Source organism: Bos indicus x Bos taurus, chromosome 11, assembly GCF_003369695.1.
Source record: "Bos indicus x Bos taurus breed Angus x Brahman F1 hybrid chromosome 11, Bos_hybrid_MaternalHap_v2.0, whole genome shotgun sequence".
In the NCBI taxonomy this organism is placed as follows: domain Eukaryota; kingdom Metazoa; phylum Chordata; class Mammalia; order Artiodactyla; family Bovidae; genus Bos; species Bos indicus x Bos taurus.
Genome location: NC_040086.1, coordinates 3,443,871 through 3,467,681, shown reverse-complemented (window position 1 = coordinate 3,467,681; position 23,811 = coordinate 3,443,871). Strand labels below are relative to the sequence as shown.

At 40.9% G+C, this 23,811-nt stretch overlaps 1 protein-coding gene across 5 annotated transcripts in view; it reads right to left on the bottom strand.

The window, feature by feature from the left end:
• Positions 1-23,811, bottom strand: part of VWA3B (von Willebrand factor A domain containing 3B) — a 170,051-nt gene that overhangs the window by 53,225 nt on the left and 93,015 nt on the right. For 4 of the 5 annotated variants that reach the window (XR_003513264.1, XM_027554634.1, XM_027554638.1 and 1 more), the window contains 6 exons: positions 22,285-22,412; positions 20,139-20,281; positions 13,356-13,472; positions 11,873-11,960; positions 11,634-11,790; positions 2,719-2,837 (listed from right to left, as the gene is read on the bottom strand). Coding sequence is in view for 4 of the 5 variants with exons in the window: in XM_027554634.1 (XP_027410435.1) it covers positions 2,719-2,837; positions 11,634-11,790; positions 11,873-11,960; positions 13,356-13,472; positions 20,139-20,281; positions 22,285-22,412 (752 nt within the window). In the remaining variant the exon portion in view is untranslated. The remainder of the gene's footprint in view (positions 1-2,718; positions 2,838-11,633; positions 11,791-11,872; positions 11,961-13,355; positions 13,473-20,138; positions 20,282-22,284; positions 22,413-23,811) is intronic. The other variant, XM_027554636.1, reaches the window with a different exon arrangement.

Genomic DNA, 23,811 nt, shown 5'->3' with positions numbered 1-23,811 from the left:
ATTAATAGTATTTTATTATTTTAATAACAATATGGTATAATATTTCTCTGAGGGTATTAAAGACTTTTCCAGATTCACTTATTGGAAGTAAGAACTGGGACAAAGCACTACTAGGTCTGTATTTTGGTTTTGCTATGAATGAAGGACTCTCTTCTGCCTAGGAACAGAGGGTCTCTGTCCTTCTGGAAATTCTCAGGAAAGGGTCATCTTAGTGGAAAGAACTATTTGACTTTTCCATCCCATGTATTTATGGTTATTTTAGCATCAGCAGATTCAGGGAATGAAAGAGGGAAGTAATTAACATTAGTTGCTCTTTATGTATATAATTTACATAACCTTCAAACCAGATTTTTGCAAATAAGGAATCTGAAGCTCACAAGTGTCACATGATCTGTCAAGCAACTGTCAGAGCCAAGAATGAAACCCCTGAGCTGTCTGACCTCAAAGCCCCAGCTTGTGGCCCTGTTGTAGGCTTTCACAGACCAGGTAATCACAGCACTCAAATATTTGAATGAGTCAAGCAAATTAAATTATAATATAAATGATATCATTATATTATATTTTATATAACTGAACTAGATGAATTTTAATAACTAAACCTGAATTAGATCAAATTCAAATTAAATTCCAACAGTCAAAATATATACAGTGACACCTGCTAGGAAGAGGGAGACCAGGGGGAAAGCCAGCAGCCCAGAGTCTGCCCTGGGGGCTGACATCCTCACAGGGGAGAGGCAGGCCTGCGTTGAAGCTGGGAGCACTCCCAAGCACCACAGTCAAAGTGGGTGCTGGAGAGTCGCTGGGGAAGGGCCTCTGGGTTGGCGGGGCGGGGGGTGGGGGGGGTGGCGGTGGCCATTAGTGCTGAGGCAAGAAGGGATGAAAGAGGATAGCTGGGTGGGTGGGCAGGGAGAGTGGCAATAGAGCTTGGAGGCAAGGGAAGGCCTGCCTGGTGCAGAGGAAGAGGCAGAGAAGAGGACCAGACAGAGCAAAGTCTCTGGCCCAGCAGGGAGGGTGACCCTTGGGAGAGTTCAGCCTGCCTTGGAGGGAAATGAAGGGCCCACAAAGACTCAGAAAAGCCTTGAGGCAACAGAAGGAGCCCATGCAACACAGCCTCAGTTCTTAGGTGAGGGTAGCAGAAGAAGCTCAAGTGTAAGCAGATTTGGAGAGGCCTGAGATGGGCCTAGGAGAAGGCAATGGCAACCCAATCCAGTACTCTGGCCTGGAAGATCCCATGGACGGAGGAGCCTGGTAGGCTGCAGTCCATGGGGTCCCGACGAGTTGGACACGACTAAGCGACTTCCCTTTCCCTTTTCACTTTCATGCATTGGAGAAGGAAATGGCGACCCACTCCAGTGTTCTTGCCTGGAGAATCCCAGGGACGGGGGAGCCTGGTGGGCTGCCGTCTATGGGGTCGCAGAGTCAGACACGACTGAAGTGACTTAGCAGCAGCAGAGGTGGGCCTAGTACAGAAAGGCCAGTCTCTGGGCTGGCTCTTGCACTCCAGGTGGCAGAAGTCAGACCTTATATTCAGTTGGTCAAAAAAGTCTATTTGGGTATTTCTATAACATGGAATGGAAAAATCCGAACTTTGGGACCAAACCAATACTTTTTTGAACACACACTAGACACACGAAAAAATGACAGTAGACCAGTAAGGGCTGGCCTGGGCCCTGATCACTTTTGCTTACTTGGATTTTCCCCAACCACATGGTAGTAAATGAAAACCCAGTTACACAACTTCCAGAACCAAGAATAAGAACTTGCCTGGAGGAGCTGGATAGCTCAAAGTTTAATCAAGAGTGTGCATAAGGAGTAATTAAGTGCTACAGGGCAGGGTGGGGAGGTGACTAGAGAGCTGGGAGAGGGTGAGATTCTAACCACAGAGCAGTAATCTCCACTCTGAGATGGGCTCCCAGGTCAGGCCTGAAGGAGCCAGGCCCCAGGAAGGGGCTGGGATTCAAGGACCCTGGGTTTCTTTCCCATCTGGATCTCTTCTCCAGCCTGGCAGTTGCCTGCCAAATCCTGGGTTATCTGCCCTTGTGAAGACAGGCCCCCTAACTCAGCATGAACACAGTGACTATTTAAGAGTACAGTTTTCACTGCAGTCAACTTGGTCATCATCTTGCTTTTGATTTAAAAATTGTTTAAGTAAATTATGTCATTATTGTGGGGTTTTATTAGTCACTTTACAGAAAGTTAAATGCTAAAATGGTCCAGTTCACTCTGCTAAAAAGAAAGCTTTATGAGTTCATGGAGGGACTTCCCTGCCAGTCCAGTGGTTAAGACTGCACCTCCTGAGGCAGGGGGCTGGGGTTCGATCCCTGGTCCGGGAGATGAGGTCCCATATCCCTTGTGGCCAAAAAGCCAAAACATAAAAAATAGAAACAATATTGTAACAAATTCAATAAAGACTTAAAAAAAATGGTCCACATCAAAAGAAAATCTTTAAAAAGAAAAAAGAGTTTATGGAAACATGAGATGTCTACAGAGTTTGGAAAGGAAAGATGGTTTCTTGAAAACCCTACTGGGCACATTCAGGTAATGTACTTAATGCAGCACAGGCATAGAGGAAGCCCCTTCTGTTAGCTGGGGCTGCTGTTAATACTTCTTATGGACTATTGTTAAATAGCTGCTCCAGATGAAAATTTTAAGCTAAAACAAGAGAAAAGCCAAAACAAATTCCACATCCATTAAAGAGTAGCCAGGAGTAATACTCACTTTTCATAGGACTTAATTGCCTGTTCCACTTTTTGCTTGTAGATATTGAGCTTCACTCCTTGGGGGTTAATTAAAGTCATCTTATTTGTGTCATTGCACACATGTGCCAGAGGGAACACCTATACGCCAATGTCAAAGGAAAGTGTCACTTAACATGTGCCTTCAAAACTCCATTTAATGGTTGTACAATATGTTTCTCTGGCTAGAAAATCAATACTTTAGATTTGTAGAGAAATTAGAAAATACAGAAAATAAAAAATAAAGAAATAAAAATCAGAGATATCATTGCTAACCTTTTCCTTCCAATTTTTAAAACCACATATTTTAAAAATAACCATCATCTCAAAAAACTATTTCAGGAAACCCTAATCAGAACCAAGTATTCTCTTCATAAGACTCTGTCAAATTGATGGGCATGAGCAATAAGAAATAGAATCTCATTGCTGCTACTTTGTAAATGACTAGTTAGGTTCTTCCCTGATGGCTTAGATGGTGAAGAATCCACCTGCAATGCAGGAGACATGGGTTCAATTCCTAGGTTGGGAAGATCCTCTGGAGAAGGGAATGGCATCCCACTCCAGTATTCTTGCCGGGAGAATTCCATGGACAGAGGAGTATGGCGGGCTAGAGTCCATGGGGTCACAAAAGTCTCAAACATGACTGAGTGACTAACACTTTCACTTTTCAGTTGGATTCAACATCTTTTTCAAGTACTTATTTTAAATTTGATTTTCTCTTGAGAATATACGATTATAATTAATATCTCTGGGCCATTTTCCTTATCAATTTGGAAGAGATTCTTAGACATGTAAAATAAAGACAGCTTAGTGATCAATGAAACCATGCTCTGTAACAACAGTAGAGAACCAGAATGAGAGGGCATTTAAAAAAAATTCTGTCTGCATCTGATGCTTGCTTCTTTCTGGGTTTGGGGATGTCTCTCATTCCATGCTATGTTAATAGGACCTGTAATAATTTACTTTTTGTTGCTGCTTAGTTGCTAAGTCGTGTCCAACTCTTTTGTGACCCCATGGATTGTAGCCCACCAGACTCCTCTGTCCATGAGATTTCCTGAGCAAAAATACTGGAGTAGGCTGCCATTTCCCTCTCCAGAGGATCTTCCCAACCCAACCATCGAACCTGGGTCTCCTACATTGGCAGGCAGTTTCTTTGTCACTGAGCCACCCGGGAAGCCCAATATTTCACTTTTACCTATTTGCATATTATTTATCCTCCCTTGAGCTTCCCTTGTGGCTCAGCTGGTAAAGAATTAGCCTGCAATGCAGGAGACCTGGGTTCAATGCCTGGGTTGGGAAGATCCCCTGGAGAAGGGAAAGGTTACCCACTCCAGTATTCTGGCCTGGAGAATCCCATGGACTATATAGTCCATGGGGTCGCAAAGAGTTGGACAGGACTGAGTGACTTTCACTTATCCTTCTTTAGAAATGTAAGCTCCTTAAGAGCAGGAACTTTGTTTCATCACCTCTTTATTTCTATCACCTGAACAAGGCTTGGCCCTTTACAAATATCTGTTGATAAAGGAATAAATGTATGTTCCTCAAAAGGTATATTCCATATCTTAATATTCATATGCAAAAGAAAGTCTAACAGGAGAAATACTGAGATACAGTGGTGTTTCAATACTGCATGTGATTCCAACCACAAGGAGCATGTAGGCACTTTAGAAATATGGGCAATCACTTTTAAGAAGTAAATTTTTACTTTCATTCCAGATGATACAGAGTTCATGCTTCCCTTTGCCTCCAAATCATACAAAAATTATATTGTTATTATTTAAGAGAAATGCATAGAAATAAAAGAAGGAAAATAAGAAGGAAAGAAAGTAAAAGAAAGATGCATCGATATATTTCTATAGAGAAAAAGTTGAACACGTCAGCAGGACTGAAGCTGCAGGTTTGTTTGTTGGCTCTTGTGTTCAAAGACGGCAGGGGCAGAGGGAGCTCAGCTCCCAGGAAGCAAGTGGGACTCTGAGTCAGGCTCAGTGCCTGAAGCTGGTGCGTGAGGTTCTCTCACCCCTGCAAGAAGGCCCTGCCTGATGAGAGAGAACGCTCGTGTAGCTTCACAACCAAGAACTAAACCAAGCCACCCTCAATCTGCACTAGCTCAGTATCATCATGGGATAAGAGCTCTAAATGCCAATGACCGGGGAGTAAGGGGATGCATTTAGGTAACTGCAAAAAAAAGAAGGCAGAGGAAAAAACAGATTTTTTAAAAGTCTTATTAAAAATGAGCCAACAAACTAAAACTCCTAAACACACACACACAAAAATGCCCCAAATGGTAGCTGAGCAAATCAACAATCTGAATATCAATTCACTTGAGTAGAAATTAATTTTATGACCACCTAACAATAATTTTATATTAATTTTGATTAAAATTAGCGATTAAGTTGCTCCAAGATGTAACAGTTATAAGAAAGTGTAAGAACAAACAGATGTGCCATGAAAACAAATGGATGAGAAAAAGAACAATATTTTGAATAATAAAATAACATCATTAAAAAAAAAGACATTGAAATTGAAAACTATGTAATGTTGATTTTGCAATTAAAACCTCAAGACCAAAACAAACAAAATAGCCAAAGATTCAGGAAACTGAGAAGGAAGCAATTAAGTTAGGCTGAATAGTCAAATCTTGCTACTTGTAAGACAAAAGAATTCATCATGTGACCTCTAAGCAAGCTTTGTCCAAGAGAAGGAGCCTGAACAGTGGGTTAAAAGGTGAGTTGAGGTGGTTGAGCAGTTAAGAATCCTCCTGTTAATTTCGGGGGCATGGATTTGATCCCTGGTCAGGGAAGGGTCCACATGCTGCAGACCAACTAAGCCCACGCGCCCTAGATCCCAGGCTCTGAAACAAGAGAAGCCCACGCGACGCAACTAGAAAAGGCCTGTGCAAAGCAATGAAGACCCAGTGCAGCCAAAAATCAATCAAACAAAAAATAAAGGTGAGTTGACTGGATTTTGAATATTGAAAGAAATTTACAAAAGTGAAAAAGAAAAAAACACAAACAAAACCCACCATCTTTTAAAATACCACATAAACTTTTAGAGGGAAAAAACAGCCTCAAAAAAGTGAAAGATCCTACACTCTTATCCCTCCTGGGAAAAAGTTCCCTTTAGAAGTCTATAAACAGCTCTTCAAATTGCCAACTTACGGCTCAACTGCAAATCAACACCACAAAATATTTAGCAACATTATATGACTTCATCAGGATCTGCTGGACCCCTGCCAGAAGGTGTGTAAAGAAAACCCTTTGTTTAACGTTCTACCTCCCTCTTTCGTGGGTTTGGATCTCATCCCTTGCATGGCCATCTTGGACTTCAGGGTGGTAGCAGTTCAAATGTGGCTCATGTGCACCCACTCTCATTCCTTTCTGTGTGCAGATTGAGGGAAAGACAAAGTCATGCTCCACACCTTCAGTCTGTGGTCTTAGTTTTTACAACATGGTGATCAGCTGAAGGTCCCACGGGACATTCTCTTTATGATGCCAAGTTTGGTGTGACTGTGAGGTCATAAAGGGCATTCTCACAGGGACTTGGGGGATCAGAATCCTGGCTGTTCAGCTTCTGTAGGGAGGCAGGTGGGGAGGGGAGTGCAGTTAATGAGGAAACTGACATTGCTTAAAAGGGAATGAAACCACTTGGTCACATGTCCTTTGAACATGTTTTACTTTTTACCTCTTATAATGGAAATCAAGCATTACTAACTTATGGCGGGGCCCTTCTGGACAGTATTTGATAATAAAAGGGAGCCTCAAGGTATTGCCTATTTTAATCCTCTTGAGATTAACCTAGAAGCCTTACCAAATTAATGATAATCACAGTCTGTGCGAGACTGTAACTCGAGGGAGGAAGAGCAGAGTGAGAAAGGCAGAGGGGCAGAGAGAGAGTCACTGACTATAACTGCTGAATCCATGGACAGCCTCAATTTGGGCTGGTTCTGCTAGAATTTTTCCCACTGTTAGACCAGAGACACTCCTTAACCAATAATTTTATCAATAGTTGAGAACAGTTTTATCAATAATGATAATAGTGTTTATCTTTTGCTGTCTGCCAACTCCTAAGCCCTCTATATATTTTCTCATTCAATCCTTCCATATACAGACATTGAAATGCAGTTTTGTTACTTGTTTTTCCTCTCCACTGAACTCTGTAGTTTTTTACTCTATTAAAAAATACTAGTTTCTAAAACACAATACATGTGCAAAGTAACCATTTTCGAAATATGTAAAATACTACAATTATATAAATTCAAGTAATGGCTAAAGCTCCAACATTTTTAGAAATTTATCTATATTGTAAAATACTGTGTCTTAAACTCCACCAGATTTGAGTTCTTGGTGATTGAGGCATGAAATGAGCATAACTTTGCTATTTTAAAAGACGTGTTTGCCAAGAATGTGAATGATGTAACCAAAATTTTAAGAGATATATTTAGCTTACATAAAAAACTGTTCTCAAACAATAAAAGAAAAAAAGTTAAATTTGGAGTACCATTTCCCCTTAGCAATAGGCAGGTTTTTTTGTTTTTAATGTTACTGCTGTAAGTGACAGCTAAGATGTAGGGAAACAGGCACTCACAAAATGCCAAGTAAACTGTTGAATAATGCAGGGAATAGCTAAAGTAATTGTAGTAATTCATATTACTGAATATTATTACAACTATTAAAATTCATCCAAAAACGGTCATTACAGGGAAATATGTGCCTAACATATGCTAAATGAAGAAAGTGGGGCACAGAACTGTCAGTTCAGTCACTCAGTCGTGTCCGACTCTTTGGGACGCCATGGACTGCAGCACACCAGGCTTCCCTGTCTATCACCAACTCCCAGACCTTGCTCAAACTCATGTTCATGGAGCTGGTGATGCCATCCAACCATCTCATCCCGTCTTCCCCTTCTCCTCCTGCCTTCAATCTTTCCCGGCAACAGGGTCTTTTCCAATGAGTTAGTTCTTCACATCGGGTGGCCAAAGTACTGGAGCTTCAGCTTCAACATCAGCCCTTCCAGTGAATATTCAGGACTGATTTCCTTTAGGATTGATTGGTTTGATCACCTTACTGTCCAAGGGATTCTCAAGAGTCTTCCCCAACACCACAGTCCAAAAGTATCAATTCTTTGGCATTCAGCTTTCTTTATGGCAACTCTCACATCCATAATGACTACTGGAAAAACCAGCTTTTCTTCCAAGGAGCAAGCATCTTTTAATTTCATGGCTGCAGTTACCATCTGCTGTGATTTTGGAGTCCGAGAAAATAAAGTCTGTCACTGCCTCCATTGTTTCCTCACCTATTTGCCATGAAGTGATGGGATTGGATCTTAGTTTTTTGAATGCTGAGTTTTAAGCCAGCCTTTTCACTCTCCTCTTTCACTTTCATCAAGAGGCTGTCTTTGCTTTTTGCCATAAGGCTGGTGTTATCAGCATATCTGAGGTTATTGCTATTTCTCCCAGCAATTTCGATTCCAACTTGTGCTTCATCCAATCTGGCATTTCTCATGATCTACTGTGCATATAAGTTAAATAAGCAAGGTAACAATATACAGCCTTGATGTACTGCTTTCCCAATTTGGAACCAGTCCGTTGTTCCATGTCCAGTTTTACCTGTTGCTTCTTGACCTGCATACAAGTTTCTCAGGAGGCAGGTAAGGCGGTCTGGTATTCCCATCTCTTTAGGAATCTTCCACAGTTTGTTGTGATCCACACAGTCAAAGGCTTTAGCATAGTCAATGAAGCAGAAGTAGATGTTTTTCTGGGATTCTCTTGCTTTTTCTATGATCCATTGGCTGTTGGCTATTTGACTTCCTCTGCCTTTTCTAAATCCAGCTTGAAGGTCTGGAAGTCCTCGGTTCACGTACTGCTGAAGCCTAGCTTGGAGAATTTTGAGCATTACTTCGCTAGAGTGTGAGATGAGTTCTCAGATTCTTTGGCATTGCCTTTCTGAACTGTAGGCACTGTCATTAGTTGTTACAGTAGTCCAGGAAGAATTGGACCAGACCACATTCTTGCTGTGTTTATAAGCGATCCCACAACATTTTGAAAATGAGAAAATGATGCAAACTGGTGTTTATATATTTATCATTAGACACTGACTGAATTCAACACCTTCACTGTTTTTCAACTAAATCATTTCTTCCTATACATATCCCAGAGCTTGCCGCCAGATTGGGCAAGGAGAGGTCTGACTGGCTGTGAGTAATGAAAATGCGAAGGCTGTGCACATCCCACATGGCTGACTCTGAACACAGGTGCAGTGCTAAAGCTTAAACCTCTGCTTGTATTTATTTATTTAAACAAGTTGTGTTTATTTAATTTTTGGCCACACTCCATGGCATGTGGGATCTTAGTTTCCTGACCACGGATCAAACCGGAACCCCCTGAATTAGAAGGCAGAGTCTTTAGCCACTGCATCACTGGGGAAGTCCCAAACCTCTGCTTTTTAAATAGAAACATTTCCAGGTTTCCATAGAGCAAACTGAAGGCAGGGCCACAAAATTAACTGGCAAAGAGGTGTGTCAATAAGATCATTCATAAACCCATGAAAATACATTACTTACAACAGGGTAGGTTACATCTCACAAACTTCAATCTAAACTTTTAGAAAATAAAAAGATTATTTTTAATGTAAATTTTATAAATGAAATTTGAATTTGTAAATTTTATGAATGAAATTTTCTGGTATGGAATGATATTCAAAATAGATTGTTGAGTAAAAATCAAGGCACAGAGTATCTTCAGTTCAACTTCATTTGGTAAAACAAAACAGAGAACAAAAGACAATATATGTAATGAAAAAGCTTTGATCAGTCATCAAATAATTAATCTTTGAGAAATTATATTCTAATGTTTCTTTCTTTTCTACTTATCTGTATTTTCCAATTTTCTACACAATGAATACATACAGTTTTTGTATTAACTGTCCTTGAAAATTTTTAATTAACTTTTCTATCAACACAGTTTTCAATGCTATTATATTTGAAAGCAGCAAAATGTTATGCCCTTAGCAGCATCCCTAACATTGCTTGTCAGCTAAATGATGAGATAAATAGTCACCTCACTAGGTTGCTTTAAGTTTTAGATCAGACACTTTGATGAGATAAAATGCTTCTCTCAGAACCTAGTACGAGGGACTTTCCTGAGGTCCAGTGGCTAAGACTCCACGCTCCCAACACAGGGGGCCTGGGCTTGCCAATCGTTGGTCAGGGAACTAGATCCCACATGCCTCAACTTCAGATCCCATGTGAAACAACTGACCCGGTGCAGCCAAATAAATTAATAAAAAATATTAAAAAAAAGAACCCAGCACGAGGGCTCCTCACATACCTGATTAAAAGACCTTGCCATGGCCTGTCAGGAGTAAGTGACAGGGATGGGTGCAAGCCCAGGCTACCTGGTCATAGAGCTATGTGCTGGACCCAGATTAGAGCAAAGCAGGAAGCTTTGATGAGATGCTGTTGAAGATAGGATGATGTGTGATGTTGTAGTGGCCTTTCCAATGATGCAAAAGCTATTGTTCCCACATTCTTTTTTTTTCCAAAGCAATTGGCAATAAAGACCTTTAAATTCCAGATTCATCAAATAGCTAAAGCAGTTTTACTCTGTATATGACTTGGTGATGAATTCATTGTTTTGAAAGAGCTAAGGTTAAAGTTATCTGGTCCACTGAAAACTGAACGTGCCCCAGCTGAGCGACTGAACTGAACTGGAATGAACTGAATGAAGAGTTGCCAGGGCAACCTCTCTGCTCAACACTTCATTTCCAAGGTGACAGATTTGATGCTGGTCCAGGAAACATGAAAACCAAAACAGCATTGTGTTCCAGAAGAAGAAACAGCCCATACATAAGTCATGAATGAAACAAATGGCTGGGGACAAAACCAAACGATGCTTTACAATTCTACCCAGACAGACGTGGCCGCACACAGGACACTGGAGTAAAAGTAAATTAAAATTCTCAGTGAAGGAAGTTAAGATTCATGTTTCCTTTTCAGCTCCATTCTACTTTTTGTCTACTTTTCCAAAAAACTGTTAGGTTCAAATATAAAAGCTATATATCTCACCCAGAGGGTTTGTATTTTTCAATCATTGTTTTCCCATTCTTTTCTTTAGTTGAGGGTCTCTTCCAGTTAGAGAAAATATTAAATAAAAGATGTATGTGTGCTTTGAGGGTGAAACTGGAATTTACTGCACTATTATTTGCTTCATTGTCATGATTCTTGCTCTTATCAATAATGGAATGAGGAGAGCATGTGTGTACTACGTGCCCACAGGCTTGTGGTGAGAATTTACAATGCCACAGAAGGCCCTGAGCATGAGTGCCCGTGGTGGAAGGCACAGGAGAAAAATACATGTCCTGTTTCGTTGGCTTTGCTTTCTAAACAGAACCCTCAATACTCTTCCATTTATTTTCCTTCTTGAAAATCACTCAACATGTTTCTCTCTCTCAGCCCCATGTGGTTCTCCTTCCCTCCTTTTGATTTTTTCCATTGGAGACTTTTATGATGGAAAAGATGCCACTGTATTTAGGAAGAGAAGGTAAGCAAAGGAGGATCATAATTTCCCACAAGTTCTCCCTGACCTTTGATATTGAATGGTATTCTCTCATGACTCATGACTCTGACATAGAGGCTTTTCAGACATTTCTGCAGCTCCACACTGCCATCCATTAGCAAGGAGCCATGAACTGCCAACCAAACAAAGGCCAATTTCTTCTCAGCTTAGAAGCAAAAATGCTTAGAGCTTCTCCCTCTACTTTTCATTGTCTTTATGAATAATTTTTTCCCAATGGCTGAAATACATTTCTATTACAACTGTACAAGACATTAAGTGGACTACTTTCTATGTAAGCAGGAAATGAAAAGTACATCAAGCAGGGACGTATAGAAAATCAGTTCTACCTCATCAAAGACTTTGGAAACAACGTGCTTGTCCAGAACAGGGACGTAGGTGGAGCTGTGAGGAATGGCAGCCATGGACAAAGCATCCATGATGGTGAGCTTCTTGGCTGCCAAGCCGTGGATCTTGAGCCAGGTTGCTGAAGACATTCCTGCAGAACTAAGAACATGAGACTGTGACGTTTTAAGACATATCAAACAAACACATAACAAGCCTGTCCTAGTAAAACTGAAGTACTCACTCTTGGTCATAAACTTGGCTTCCTTCTCGAGTCAATCTTTCTAATGACTTGTCATCTGGAAACTCATTTGTCAGCAGGATGCCCATTTCTGTAGAAAAGAAAATGGAAGCTGTATAATTTCCTCACATGTGGGGTTCATATCAAAATGCAAACGGATCACACTCATCTCTGGGTTCAGTGTGTCTGAGGACTAATGAATGGACTAGATCTCCAAGAGCTGATCTCTGAGTGGGTTCTAGGCAAAATGAATTTGCAATGGACACTAAAGGCTGATACACGGGTAATAGGGTACTCGCATTGTTTAACTAATCTACCTCACCCCATACCCACTGAGATCTCTCTCTGTGGAAGGATGAGATGGACTCATTCTCTCACACTCCAGAAAATGTATCTTCTAAATGTCAAATAAGAATGCCATGAGCCAATAATTATTCAGTGTTGCCCTCATTAGACTCCCCCCAGACTATATAGGACAGCCTCGTTCAACATTTGTTTTTGACAGTTTCGTCCCTGATTCCTCAGCTCTATGTGGAAAACCAAAATCCCTACTAAGTCCTATTTAGTTGTAAGTTCAAATCTTCAAACTATTATTTGGAATTTTTAATGTCTATTTTTATAGAAGCTTGGATTTACAAATGAAAAGCAATATTAGCTAATTGAATTAGTAGAAGAAGGGGTGTTTGGGAGTGAGCTAGTTAAATGCCTAAGAAATCACATCTCAGTCATCATATGATAATCCTTTTAAAGGACTGTGCACGTAGTAGATTTAGGAAATATGGAAGGTTAATTAAAATTGAGGAAAAGGCACCCCACAGATCAGCACTGAAGAACACAAGGTTTGATTAAGCTATGGCTCAGTAACAGCAGGTATAAATTTGTCCCTCATGCGCTTCCTCCTACTTAAGGGGTTGTGCGGATGTGTGTGTTTAGCCGGGGGCTTATTATTTATTAACTCCATGAAACTTAGGGAAAAGTGCTATAGGAATTAAAATGTTAGGAAATTAAGTCTTTAAATTTACTATTTTAAAAATAATGATATCATCAATAAACACTGAGTGGAAAAGTCGAATTTTCCTCATATTTAGCCCCCATAAGGCTGACAGTATGGATCAGAGAGGGGCTCGTCAGATGGTACCACCTGTGAATGAATGGAAGAAAATAAACCAACTGTGAAGCATGAGGTTCTCAAATTCAGAACACGGAGTGGCAGCCAGCACCACCACTAGTGCCAGTGGTTACACGAGCCAAGGGTGTATTAAACACCCAGGGACTGATAAATGCAAGTCTGGCCCTAAGGAAGGCCCGTTCGCTAAAGCAAGACAACCTGACTTATCAGGGAGTCCTTTGAAGAGGTAGAAACCTAGACTCACTTAAAAATGATCTGCATCCCCTCAATCTCTCTCCTCAGCTCTTTCAGGAGAAGACGCACTGGGGAGGGGAGACCAGCTTGGGCTTCCTGATGTATAGACCCTCAACAGCTTACCCCTGTCACTTGGCATGTTCCAGCTGCTAGAACTGGAAAGCCTGTCCCTCCTCTCACTGCAGGCTGAGCTCCTGAGGGTGGACAGCTGGCTTCTGAGCAGGCTGGTTTTGGTTGGTTCTGTGGGTGTCACAGGGAGAAGGGTTAAAGGAATTTGGGATGGAAGGAGGTGCTTCGGGAGATGCAGCTATGTCCTTGGACCTTTAAAAAGAAAGCAGGTTTAGTCTCCCAACCCTCAGGGGGACGGTGCTGCCACCAAGTAGATGCTGTGTAATGGTGGATTCTACTGATCTGAGTTCAGGCTCTGCCCCTCCTGGATAAAGATCTGCTTCTGAGTTCCTTTAGCTTGTTGGCAGAAATTATTTCCTTGTGGTTGGAGGACTTAGGTTCCATTTCCTTGCTGGCTGTTATGCAGGGGTCTCAGCTTCTTAATCACCCCCATTCCTATTCATGGACCCCTCCCTCTTCAAACCAGCAATGGCACACTGATTTCCCTCTTGCCTCAAATCTCTGACTTCCTCTTCTGCCACCAGCTGGCAAAAGCCCCCGCATTCAAGGGCTCATGTGAGTACATGGGGCTCTCCTAGGAACCCTGGCTGAGGGTCACACATAACATAATCAGGGAAGTGATGCCCATTACCTTCACAGGGTGCAGGGTTTAGAACGGGACCTCTTTGTAGGTCATTTTAGAAGCTCTGCCCACCACAGCTGCTGTCTACACTTTTATTTGTATTCTTTTCTACCCTCTGTTGGGTCCTTTCAACTAGCAAGTAGACACTAAGTAAATAATGACACTGAATCTGTGTGCTTTACAGCAGGGTTCTCCAGTCTTTGGGATCTAATGCATAATGATCTGAGGTGGAGCTGATGTAATAATAATAGATATAAAGTGCACAAGAAATGAAGTGCATTTGAATCATCCCAAAACCATCCCCACTCACCCAACCCCAGTCCGTGGAAAAATGGGTTTCCATGAAACCGGTCACTGGTGCCAAAAACGTTGGGGATTACTGCTTCAGAGGATAATGCATTTGCACCAAGACATTTGATTACTTTTCCCATGGGATCACAGAAACCACACTAATTGTAATTGTTGTCTGTACTTTGTGATCTGGAGGCCTTTATGTAGTACCAAAGCTTTATGCAGTATTTGTAAACAAAATGTGTCCTGTTTTCAACAAGAAGGGACTTAAGATCCTTTCTTACAAGAAATTAGAGTGAAAATTAGCTAATAATCTGCATTGCCTTTCACACAGAAAGATAACCCCAGCAGTTTCCATGTGTGGAGTCAGGAGTGTGCTATGTGATAGTCACTGCTTTTCTAGGCAACAAATAGGGTGATTCCTGTCTCCATTGCTTCTGTAACAAGGAATTTGGAAGGATAAATTTTCTCAGGAGCTGTGTCTGTGAGCAAAAGAGACAAATGATCCATATAGGAGAGGTGAACTCCTGTTTCTCACTATACCAGCAGGCCATCTTGATCAAAATTGCTGGGTACAAACAACAGATGTGTCCAAATGAAAATGAAATTTAGCTCCCAAAGTTTCCAGACATGAAAACTGTACTATTCCCAAACTACAAATAATGAGTGAAGACATATTTATCTGGCAGTGGATTCAAGCATTTAACTACTCCCCCAGCTCTGTATAGTCTAACACCACATTTCATCACTCTTCTAAATTAAAAATTGAATCAGAATAAAAACTTGGCACAGGGCTGCCTAACAAGAGCAACAAATCCCAAATCTGCAAGTGACAAAAGTGCAAGTGCAAAGTGCACAAAAGGTGCAAGTGACAAAAGGCCATTAAAACATTCAGGATGAGTAGCAAGTAGCATTTCTAGCAAAAGTCAGGTTCACTGGAACGACCAGGCAGGAATGGCAAAAGGGATGCTGCCACACAAGTGGCCAGAATGGGAATCCTCTTTGTCCCTGTGGGCTTAAGACAGAGACACAAGGGCAAATGGACAGAACATGAAAGAGGGACCAAGGTACAGCAAATACTTCTTTGGTCTCTATGGGTTTAAGGCTCTCCTCCTCTGCCCAGAGACATGGGGAGACAAAAGAGACAGTGTGTGTATGGCAGAGGAAGCCATCACAACCTTCCTCACTGAGAGACATGTAGCATCCTAGCCTGGGGAAACTCCTCTGGTCTCTCAGGAAGCACCATAAAGGGACCAGTGGGAGCTGCAATATCAGGTAACCAAGCACCAAAATGATACCACAAAGGCTGTCAAAATGAAATGACCATTAGAACCCACAAGAGCAGGCCAAAGTGAGACTTATGTGTCAACTTTAAACAGGACAACTGCTATCTAAAAGATATAAATAGCAGCCAGGGTCCCTAACATAAAAGAACATTCAGGAAACTATAAAAAAAATCATCCATCATATCAGGAATCAAGAAAGTCACACTTTGAAGGAGAAAAAACAATCAAAGGATGTTAATACCATGATGAATCAGAAGCTGGAATTCTGACAAGGATCTCAAAGAAGCTGTCAGAAAAATGGTTCAGCCATTAATTATAAAATTCCCTTGACACAAATTGAAAAATCTCAGCAAAGAAATAGAAGTTATAAAAATTTCTAAGTGGAAATTGTAGAACTGAAAAACAACAAATGAAAAACATTTTGGGTGAACTCAATAGCAGGGTGAAAATAGCAAAGGGTACTATCAGAGAACTTTGGGAACAGAATAATAGAATTCAGCCAATTTTAACAATAGAAAACACAACAAGAAAAGATAAACAGAGCCTCAGGGGTCTGTAGGATAATAGCAAAATATCCAACATTCATATCATCAGAGTCCCAAGACACAGAGGAAAAAAGTGGGTCTGAGAGACTATTTAAAGAAGTAATAGATGAAAGTGCCCCTAATTTGCTGAAAGATACAACATACAAATCAAGAAGTTGTGCAACCCCAAACAGAATAAACCCAAGGAAATCCATGCCAAGATGCATTATAGTTAAACATTTGAAAATTAGAGACAAAGAAAAAATTTAAAAAGCATGCCAGAGAGAAAGGAACCAGTACCTAGAGGGAAGCAGCAGTTTGAACCAGTCTGAACCAGTTTCACGTTTAAAGTGTAGGCAGCCTGAGGGAGAGGCCCTATGTTTTCAGCTACAGACAGGAAAGAACAATCAGCTGCAAATTCTGAACAAGGCAAAAATGTCCTTCAGGAATGAGGAGAAAGTAAAAACATTCCTAGACAAAGAAAAAAATTATTGTGGCCAGCAGACTTGCCCTTGAAGACTGAACACAGGAAGTTCTTCAAACAGAAAGTAAATGAGAAAAGGAATTTTGGAGAATCAGGAAGGAAGAAAGAACAAAAGAGAAAAAATATGGTAAATACAATAGATTATCTGTTCTTCATAAGATTTATATTTGATGATTTAAATAAAAATTACATCATCACCTGATACTCAAGCCAATGACACTGAAAACTAGGGACAGCAAAGAAACCCAAACTGAAGTAAGATCTCCACACTCACAAAAAAGGGGTAAAATGTTGATACCAGAAGAGTGTTGTAAGTCACATTTATAGGCTGTTATACTCAGAGAAACCAAAAGCTACACTCAAAAGCACTGAAATAAACACTGAGGCCAAGTGGGAGACGTTCTAAACATATGAGGCTGCTTCAACATTTGAAAGCAATCAATGTAATCCACCATATCAACAGACTAAAGAAGAAAAATCATATGATACATGATCTCTCATTTGATGGGGCTTCCCTTGTGGTTCAGCTGGTAAAGAATCCTCCTGCAATGCGGGAGATCCCGCTTCAATTCCTGGGTTGGGGAGATCCCCTGGAGAAGGGAAAGGCTACCCACTCCAGTATTCTGGCCTGGAGAATTCCATGGACCATATAGTAGAGTCAGACACAACTGAGTGACTTTCACTGATCCCTGTTCTCTGGTGCCTCAGTGGTAAAGAACCTGCCTGCCAATGCAGGAGATCCCTGGGTGGGGAAGATGCCCTGGAGAAGGAAATGGCAATCCACTCCAGTATTCTTGCCTCAGAAATCCCATGGACAGAGGAGCCTGGTGGGTCACAGTCCATAGGATTAAAAAGAGTTGGACACAACTTAGCGACTAAGCAACAACATATCATTTGACATAGATATAGCATTTGACAAAATCCGGTACCAATTCATGATAGAAACTCTGAGAAAACTGGGAATGAGGGGAACTTCCTCAATTTAACAAAGAGTATGCACGAAAAACCTACAGCTAAAATCATATTTACTGGTGAAAGATTGAATATCTTTCCCCTTTAAGACCAGGATAAAGGCAAGGATGCTCACTCTCATCACCCTTATTAAACATACTACTGGAAATTCTAGCTTTTGCAACAAGGCAAGAAAAAGAGATAAAGCCAGAAAGATTGGAAAAGAAGATAAAACCGTCCCAATCTGCAGATAACATATTGTATATGTGAAAATAGTAAGGAATTCACACACACATCAACATTTTAAAAAACCCACAAAATCAAAAAAGCTCCTAAAACCACTAAGTGAGTTCTGTGAGGTTGTCCATTATGGGATCAACACACAAAATGAATCACATATTGCTACACTAACAATAAACATATGGCAAGCTATATTAAAAAATCAATACCATTTGTAATTGTTCCAAATACAGTAAGTCCCCTACATACGAACAAGTTCTGTTCTGAGAGCCTAGAAGTGGAGCAGCCATTTTGTGACCATGAGAGTGAACTCTCAAAATTCACCAATAAAAAACAAACGATCCTTAGAGAATACGTGCAAAGCCCATGTGTGCAGACATTTAATTGAGGAGAATGTAAGGATTGCAGATGAGCACATAAAAAGATGTTCCAAATTACTAGTCATTAGGGAAATGGAAGTAAAAAATCACCATGAGATGTTACACGCCTATCAGAACAGTTAAAAATTGTGTGTGTGTGTGTGTTCATTCGTGTTTGACTCTTTGCAACCCCATGGACTGTAGCCTGCCAGGCTCCTCTGTCCATGAAATTTTCCAGACAAGAACACAGGAGTGGATTGCCATTTCCTCCTCCAGGGGATCTTCCCAACCCAAGGATTGAACCCACATCTCCTGCATTGGCAGGCAGATTCTTTAGTGACTGAGCCACCAGGAAGCCCTTCAAAATAAAAAATATTTATGACAATCTTAAAGCTCAACATTCAGAAAACGAAGATCATGGCATCTGGTCCCATCACTTCATGGCAAATAGATGGGGAAACAGTGGAAACAGTGTCATAGTGTCAGACTTTATTTTTTGGGGCTCCAAAATCACTGCAGATGGTGATTGCAGCCATGAAATTAAAAGACGCTTACTCCTTGGAAGGAAAGTTATGACCAACCTAGATAGCATATTGAAAAGCAGAGACATTACTTTGCCAACAAAGGTCCGTCTAGTCAAGGCTATGGTTTTTCCAGTGGTCATGATGGATGTGAGAGTTGGGCTGTGAAGAAAGCTGAGTGCCGAAGAATTGATGCTTTTAAACTGTGGTGTTGGAGAAGACTCTTGAGAGTCCCTTGGACTGCAAGGAGATCCAACCAGTCCATTCTGAAGGAGATCAGCCCTGGGATTTCTTTGGAAGGAATGATGCTAAAGCTGAAACTCCAGTACTTTGGCCACCTCATGAGAAGAGCTGACTCATTGGAAAAGACTCTGATGCTGGGAGGGATTGGGGGCAGGAGGAGAAGGGGACAACAGAGGATGAGATGGCTGGATGGCATCACTGACTCGATGGACGTGAGTCTGAGTGAACTCCGGGAGTTGGTGATTGACAGGGAGGCCTGGCGTGCTGCGATTCATGGGGTTGCAAAGAGTCGGACACGACTGAGCAACTGAACTGAACTGAATAGCAAGTTCTGACAAGAATGTAGAGAAACTGAATCACTCATTGATTACTGTGATAATATGAAATGGCACAGCCACTCCAGAAAATAGTCTGGCAGCTTGTTATAAAACTAAACATTCAATACTATATGAATCAGCAGTTGCACTCTTGGGCTTTATCTTACAGAAGTGAAAAATTATGTTCACACAAAACAGGTACAAAAATGTTTAGAACTGCTTTATTCTTAATAGCCCCAAACTAGAAGCAAGTCAGATGTGTGTCAACAGATGAATGGTTAAACCAACTCTGGAGCATTCATATCACATGCTGCTACTCTGTAATGAAGAGGACTGAAGTGTTGATACCTGTAAAAAATTTGGATGAGTCCGGGGGAAAATATGTTGAGTGAAACAAGCCAAAACCCAAAGATCACGTGTTGTATGATTCCATTTACATAATGCTTTTGAAATGACAACATTTTAGAAATGGAGAACTTAGTAGTTCCCACTAGTTGGGAAAGGGTGTTGGAGGGAAATGGGTGTTGTTAAAAAACAGCAAGGCCAGAGATCTTTGTTGTGATGGAAATGTTCTGTATCTTGACTGTAGGGAGTGGGGAATATGAAACCACACATGATAAAATCTGGGGCAATCTGACTAAGATTGTGGATTGCATCAATGTCAATAACCTGGTTGCAAAACTGAATTTTTTTTCCAACATGTGACCATTGGGGGTAGCTGGGTGAAGAGCAGGTATACAGGATCTCTCTGTATGATTTCTCACAACTGCATGGGAATGTACAATTACTTCAATAATAACTTCAGTTTAACAAACACAAGTTTAGGCTTCTTTTAAAATGTTATGAGACTTTAGCTTTATTCCTCCTTTATTCCTGTTAATACCTTCTTGCACCGAAGGAAAACCAGTCACGAGATTCAAACATTTTGTTTACAGATACCTGCGTGGAGCACTTTCTTTCTCTGAGTCTTTTGACCTGATGGGTCCTCTGGTATTTTCAGCATTCGTGATGATTTGACATCAGCATGAGGTTTTGCACATTTTTCTGGGGTTGAAACCATGGAACAAATCTCCTTTTGATGCCTGTTTTAGATTAAAAAGTAGACAAAGATGATGAAAGAAAAAATTTGAGGAACTTCCTGTGTTCGGTCTTTAAGGGTAGGTCTATTAGCTACAATTATTTTTTGTCTAGGAATGTTTTTAATTTATCTTTGTTCCTGATGGGCATTTATTAAATGCTTAATTTGCTAATAGGAAGACAGTGAATTTCGATGAAGAAATCCTGACTAATACATATTTTCAACTTCTTTCCATTTTGCTATCACAAATCTGCTTGCAATGTGGGAGACCTCGGTTCGATCCCTGGGTTGGGAAGATCCCCTGGCGAAGGGAAAGGCTATCCACTCCAGTATTCTGGCCTGGAGAATTCCATGGACTGTATAGTCCGTGGAGTCACAAAGAGTTGGGACACGACTGAGCAACTTTCACTTTAGGTTAATCATCCAGCCCTTAAAAGAGATTCTGTTTTGCGGATATTCATTCAGAAAATCGGAGAAGGAAATGGCAAGTCACTCTAGTATTCTTGCCCAGAGAATCCCAAGAACAGAGGAGTCTGGTAGGCTCTTTTTGTCCATAGGGTCACAAAGAGTCTGACATGACTGAGCAACTTTCACTTTTTCTTTCACTTCTAAGTAAAAAGATATACTCCTGATGGGGCATTTCTTGTTTGTCATTTTTAAATTGAAGTATAGTTAATTTACAGTGTTGTGTTAGTTTCAAGAGCACAAAGTGATTCAGTTTTATATATATATACATTTTATATTTTATATATATATACATTTTATACATTTGTACATATATTACATATATTATGTATATATATGTTATACATACATTATAAATATATACACACACATATATATACATTTTTCAGATTCCTTTCCATTATAGGTTATTAAAAAATATTGAGTATGCTATACAGTAGGTCCTTGTTGTCTACAATAGGGAAGCCCAGAATAAAGTTATTTTGTTTTATATATAATGGTGTAGATCTGTTAATTCAAAACTCCTTCCACTGTTAATCCCAAACTTCCCCCATTCCCTGCAATCTCCTTGGTAACCATAAATTTGTTTTCCATTCCTGATAGGGTATTTATATGCTGTGATACATGAATGCTATGATGCCTGAATATCTGTACAATGTGAAATCATGTAAGATTTGACACATTTACTGAATGCTGGGGTGGTTTTGGTTTTAGACATATTATTAATAGCATATAGCATGGGAAAGACCTGAAAAATCATCTATCTCAAATACTACCACCACATCATCTTAAAGAGGAAGAAACTGAGACCCACAGCAATCAACAGGTGTGGAAAGAAGTTAGGGATTCACCAAGGTCACACAGAGTGAAGTCCAGCCCTTGAGCCTCCTGCTGCTGCTGCTAAGTCACTTCAGTTGTGTCCAACTCTGTGTGACACCATAGATGGCAGCCCACCAGGCTCCTTCATCCCTGGGATTCTCCAGGCAAGAACACTGGAGTGGGCTGCCATTTCCTTCTCCAATGCATGCATGCATGCTAAGTCGCTTCGGTTGTGACCCTGAGTCAAATCTTCACAACAGTGCACCCCTACTCTGCTCTGTCACCTTTGTGGGTTGTGGTGGGGGTGGGGGATGTCCACATTGGGTACAGATGAGACATCCCTAAGGACCACACAGGATTTGGGAACCTGCATATAAGGATGAGTATGTGAGGCTTCCCTGGCAGTCCAGTGGTTAAGACTCTGCACTTCCACAGCACAGGTTTGATCCCCAGTTGGGGAACTCAGATCCGATATGCAATGCCACTCAGTATGACGAAAAAACATCAAAATTAAAAAAAGGATGAGTTTGTGGCTTCTGTAAGCCAATCATTAATTTGCTAGATTATGAGTTCCCTTTGCTTAAACAAAAATCTTAACATAATCATACTATGCGATTTTTTTAAAAGAACTCTCACAAACCACTGTAGAAAGTGGTAAAGAGATCCAGCAGAGCACCCAAGAAGACCTCTGTGATGGGGAAGTGGGCGCTTTGCCATGCTCACTTGTCTCCATCCTTTTCTGCATTGTACCACCAGTCCATGACCAATGACTCTGAGTAAAGGTCTTGCACCTTCTCTAGGTCATTGCGTCCTTGCTCCATTTCCTTAATTAAAAGAGTCAGATCTTCATTCTGCCAAAATAAGTAAACACATTGCAAGATTATACGAAAGTTCAGATTCCAAACATTTCTAACAAAAAACCAAACTGTATTAGGAAAAGAAGAATCTAAAGAATTTCGTGTAGTTCTTATTTATTTTTTAGACAGCCTAATTGAGGTGTGGCAGAAAATGAAGAGGAACTAAAGAGCCTTTTGATGAGAGTGAAACAGAAGAGTGAAAAGGCTGGTTTAAAACTCAACATTCAAAAAACTAACATCATGGCATCCGCTGCCATCATTCATGGCAAACAGAAGAGAAAAAAGTGGAAGCAGTGACAGATTTTATTTTGGGGGGTTCCAAAATCATTGTGGACAGTGACTACAGTCATAAAATTAAAAGACACTTGCTCCTTGGAAGGAAAGCTATGACAAACCTAGACAGTGTATTAAAAAGCAGAGACATCACTTTGCCGACAAAAGTCCATATAGTCAAAGCTATGGTTTTTCCAGTAGTCATGTACAGATAGCTGAAGAATTGATGCTTTTGAACTGTGGTGCTGGAGAAGACTCTTAAGAGTCCCTTGGACTACAAGGAGATCAAACCAATCAATCTTAAAGGAAATCAACCCTGAATATTCATTGGAAGCGGAGAAGGCAATGGCACCCCACTCCAGTACTCTTGCCTGGAAAATCCCATGGACGGAAGAGCCTGGTAGGCTGCAGTCCATGGGGTCGCCAAGAGTCAGACACGACTGAGCGACTTCACTTTCACTTTTCACTTTCATGCACTGGAGAAGGAAATGGCAACCCACTCCAGTGTTCTTGCCTGGAGAATCCCAGGGACAGGCGAGCCTGGTGGGCTGCTGTCTATGGGGTCGCACAGAGTCGGACACGACTGAGGTGACTTAGCAGCAGCAGCAGCATTCATTGGAAGGACTGATTGCTGAAGCTCCAATACTTTAGCCACCTGATGAGAAGAAGTGACTTTTTGGAAAAGACCCTGATACTGGGAAAGATTGAAGGCAAGAGGAGAAGGGGCAACAGAGGATGAGATGGTTGGATGGCATCACCAACTCAATGGACATGAGTTTGAGCAAACTCCAGGAGATAGTGAAGGACAGGGGAGCCTGGTGTGCTGCAGTCCATGGGGCTGCATGACTTAGCAACTGAACAACAACAAACTGAATGTATGTAAAGTGCACCATGTGAATCGTTTTGACATTCACACTTGTGAAATCATCTCTGCAATCAAGACAATAATTATATCCATTACCCTCTATAAAGTTTGTTTGTATCCCACTGTAGATCTGCCCTCCCTCTTAGCCCCTCTTCAAAAAACAAGCAACTATTCATCTACTTTCTGTCACTATCAGTTTCAATTTTCTGGAATTTTACTTGTCTGTTTATTTTTTCAGCAGGTCTATATTTGTTT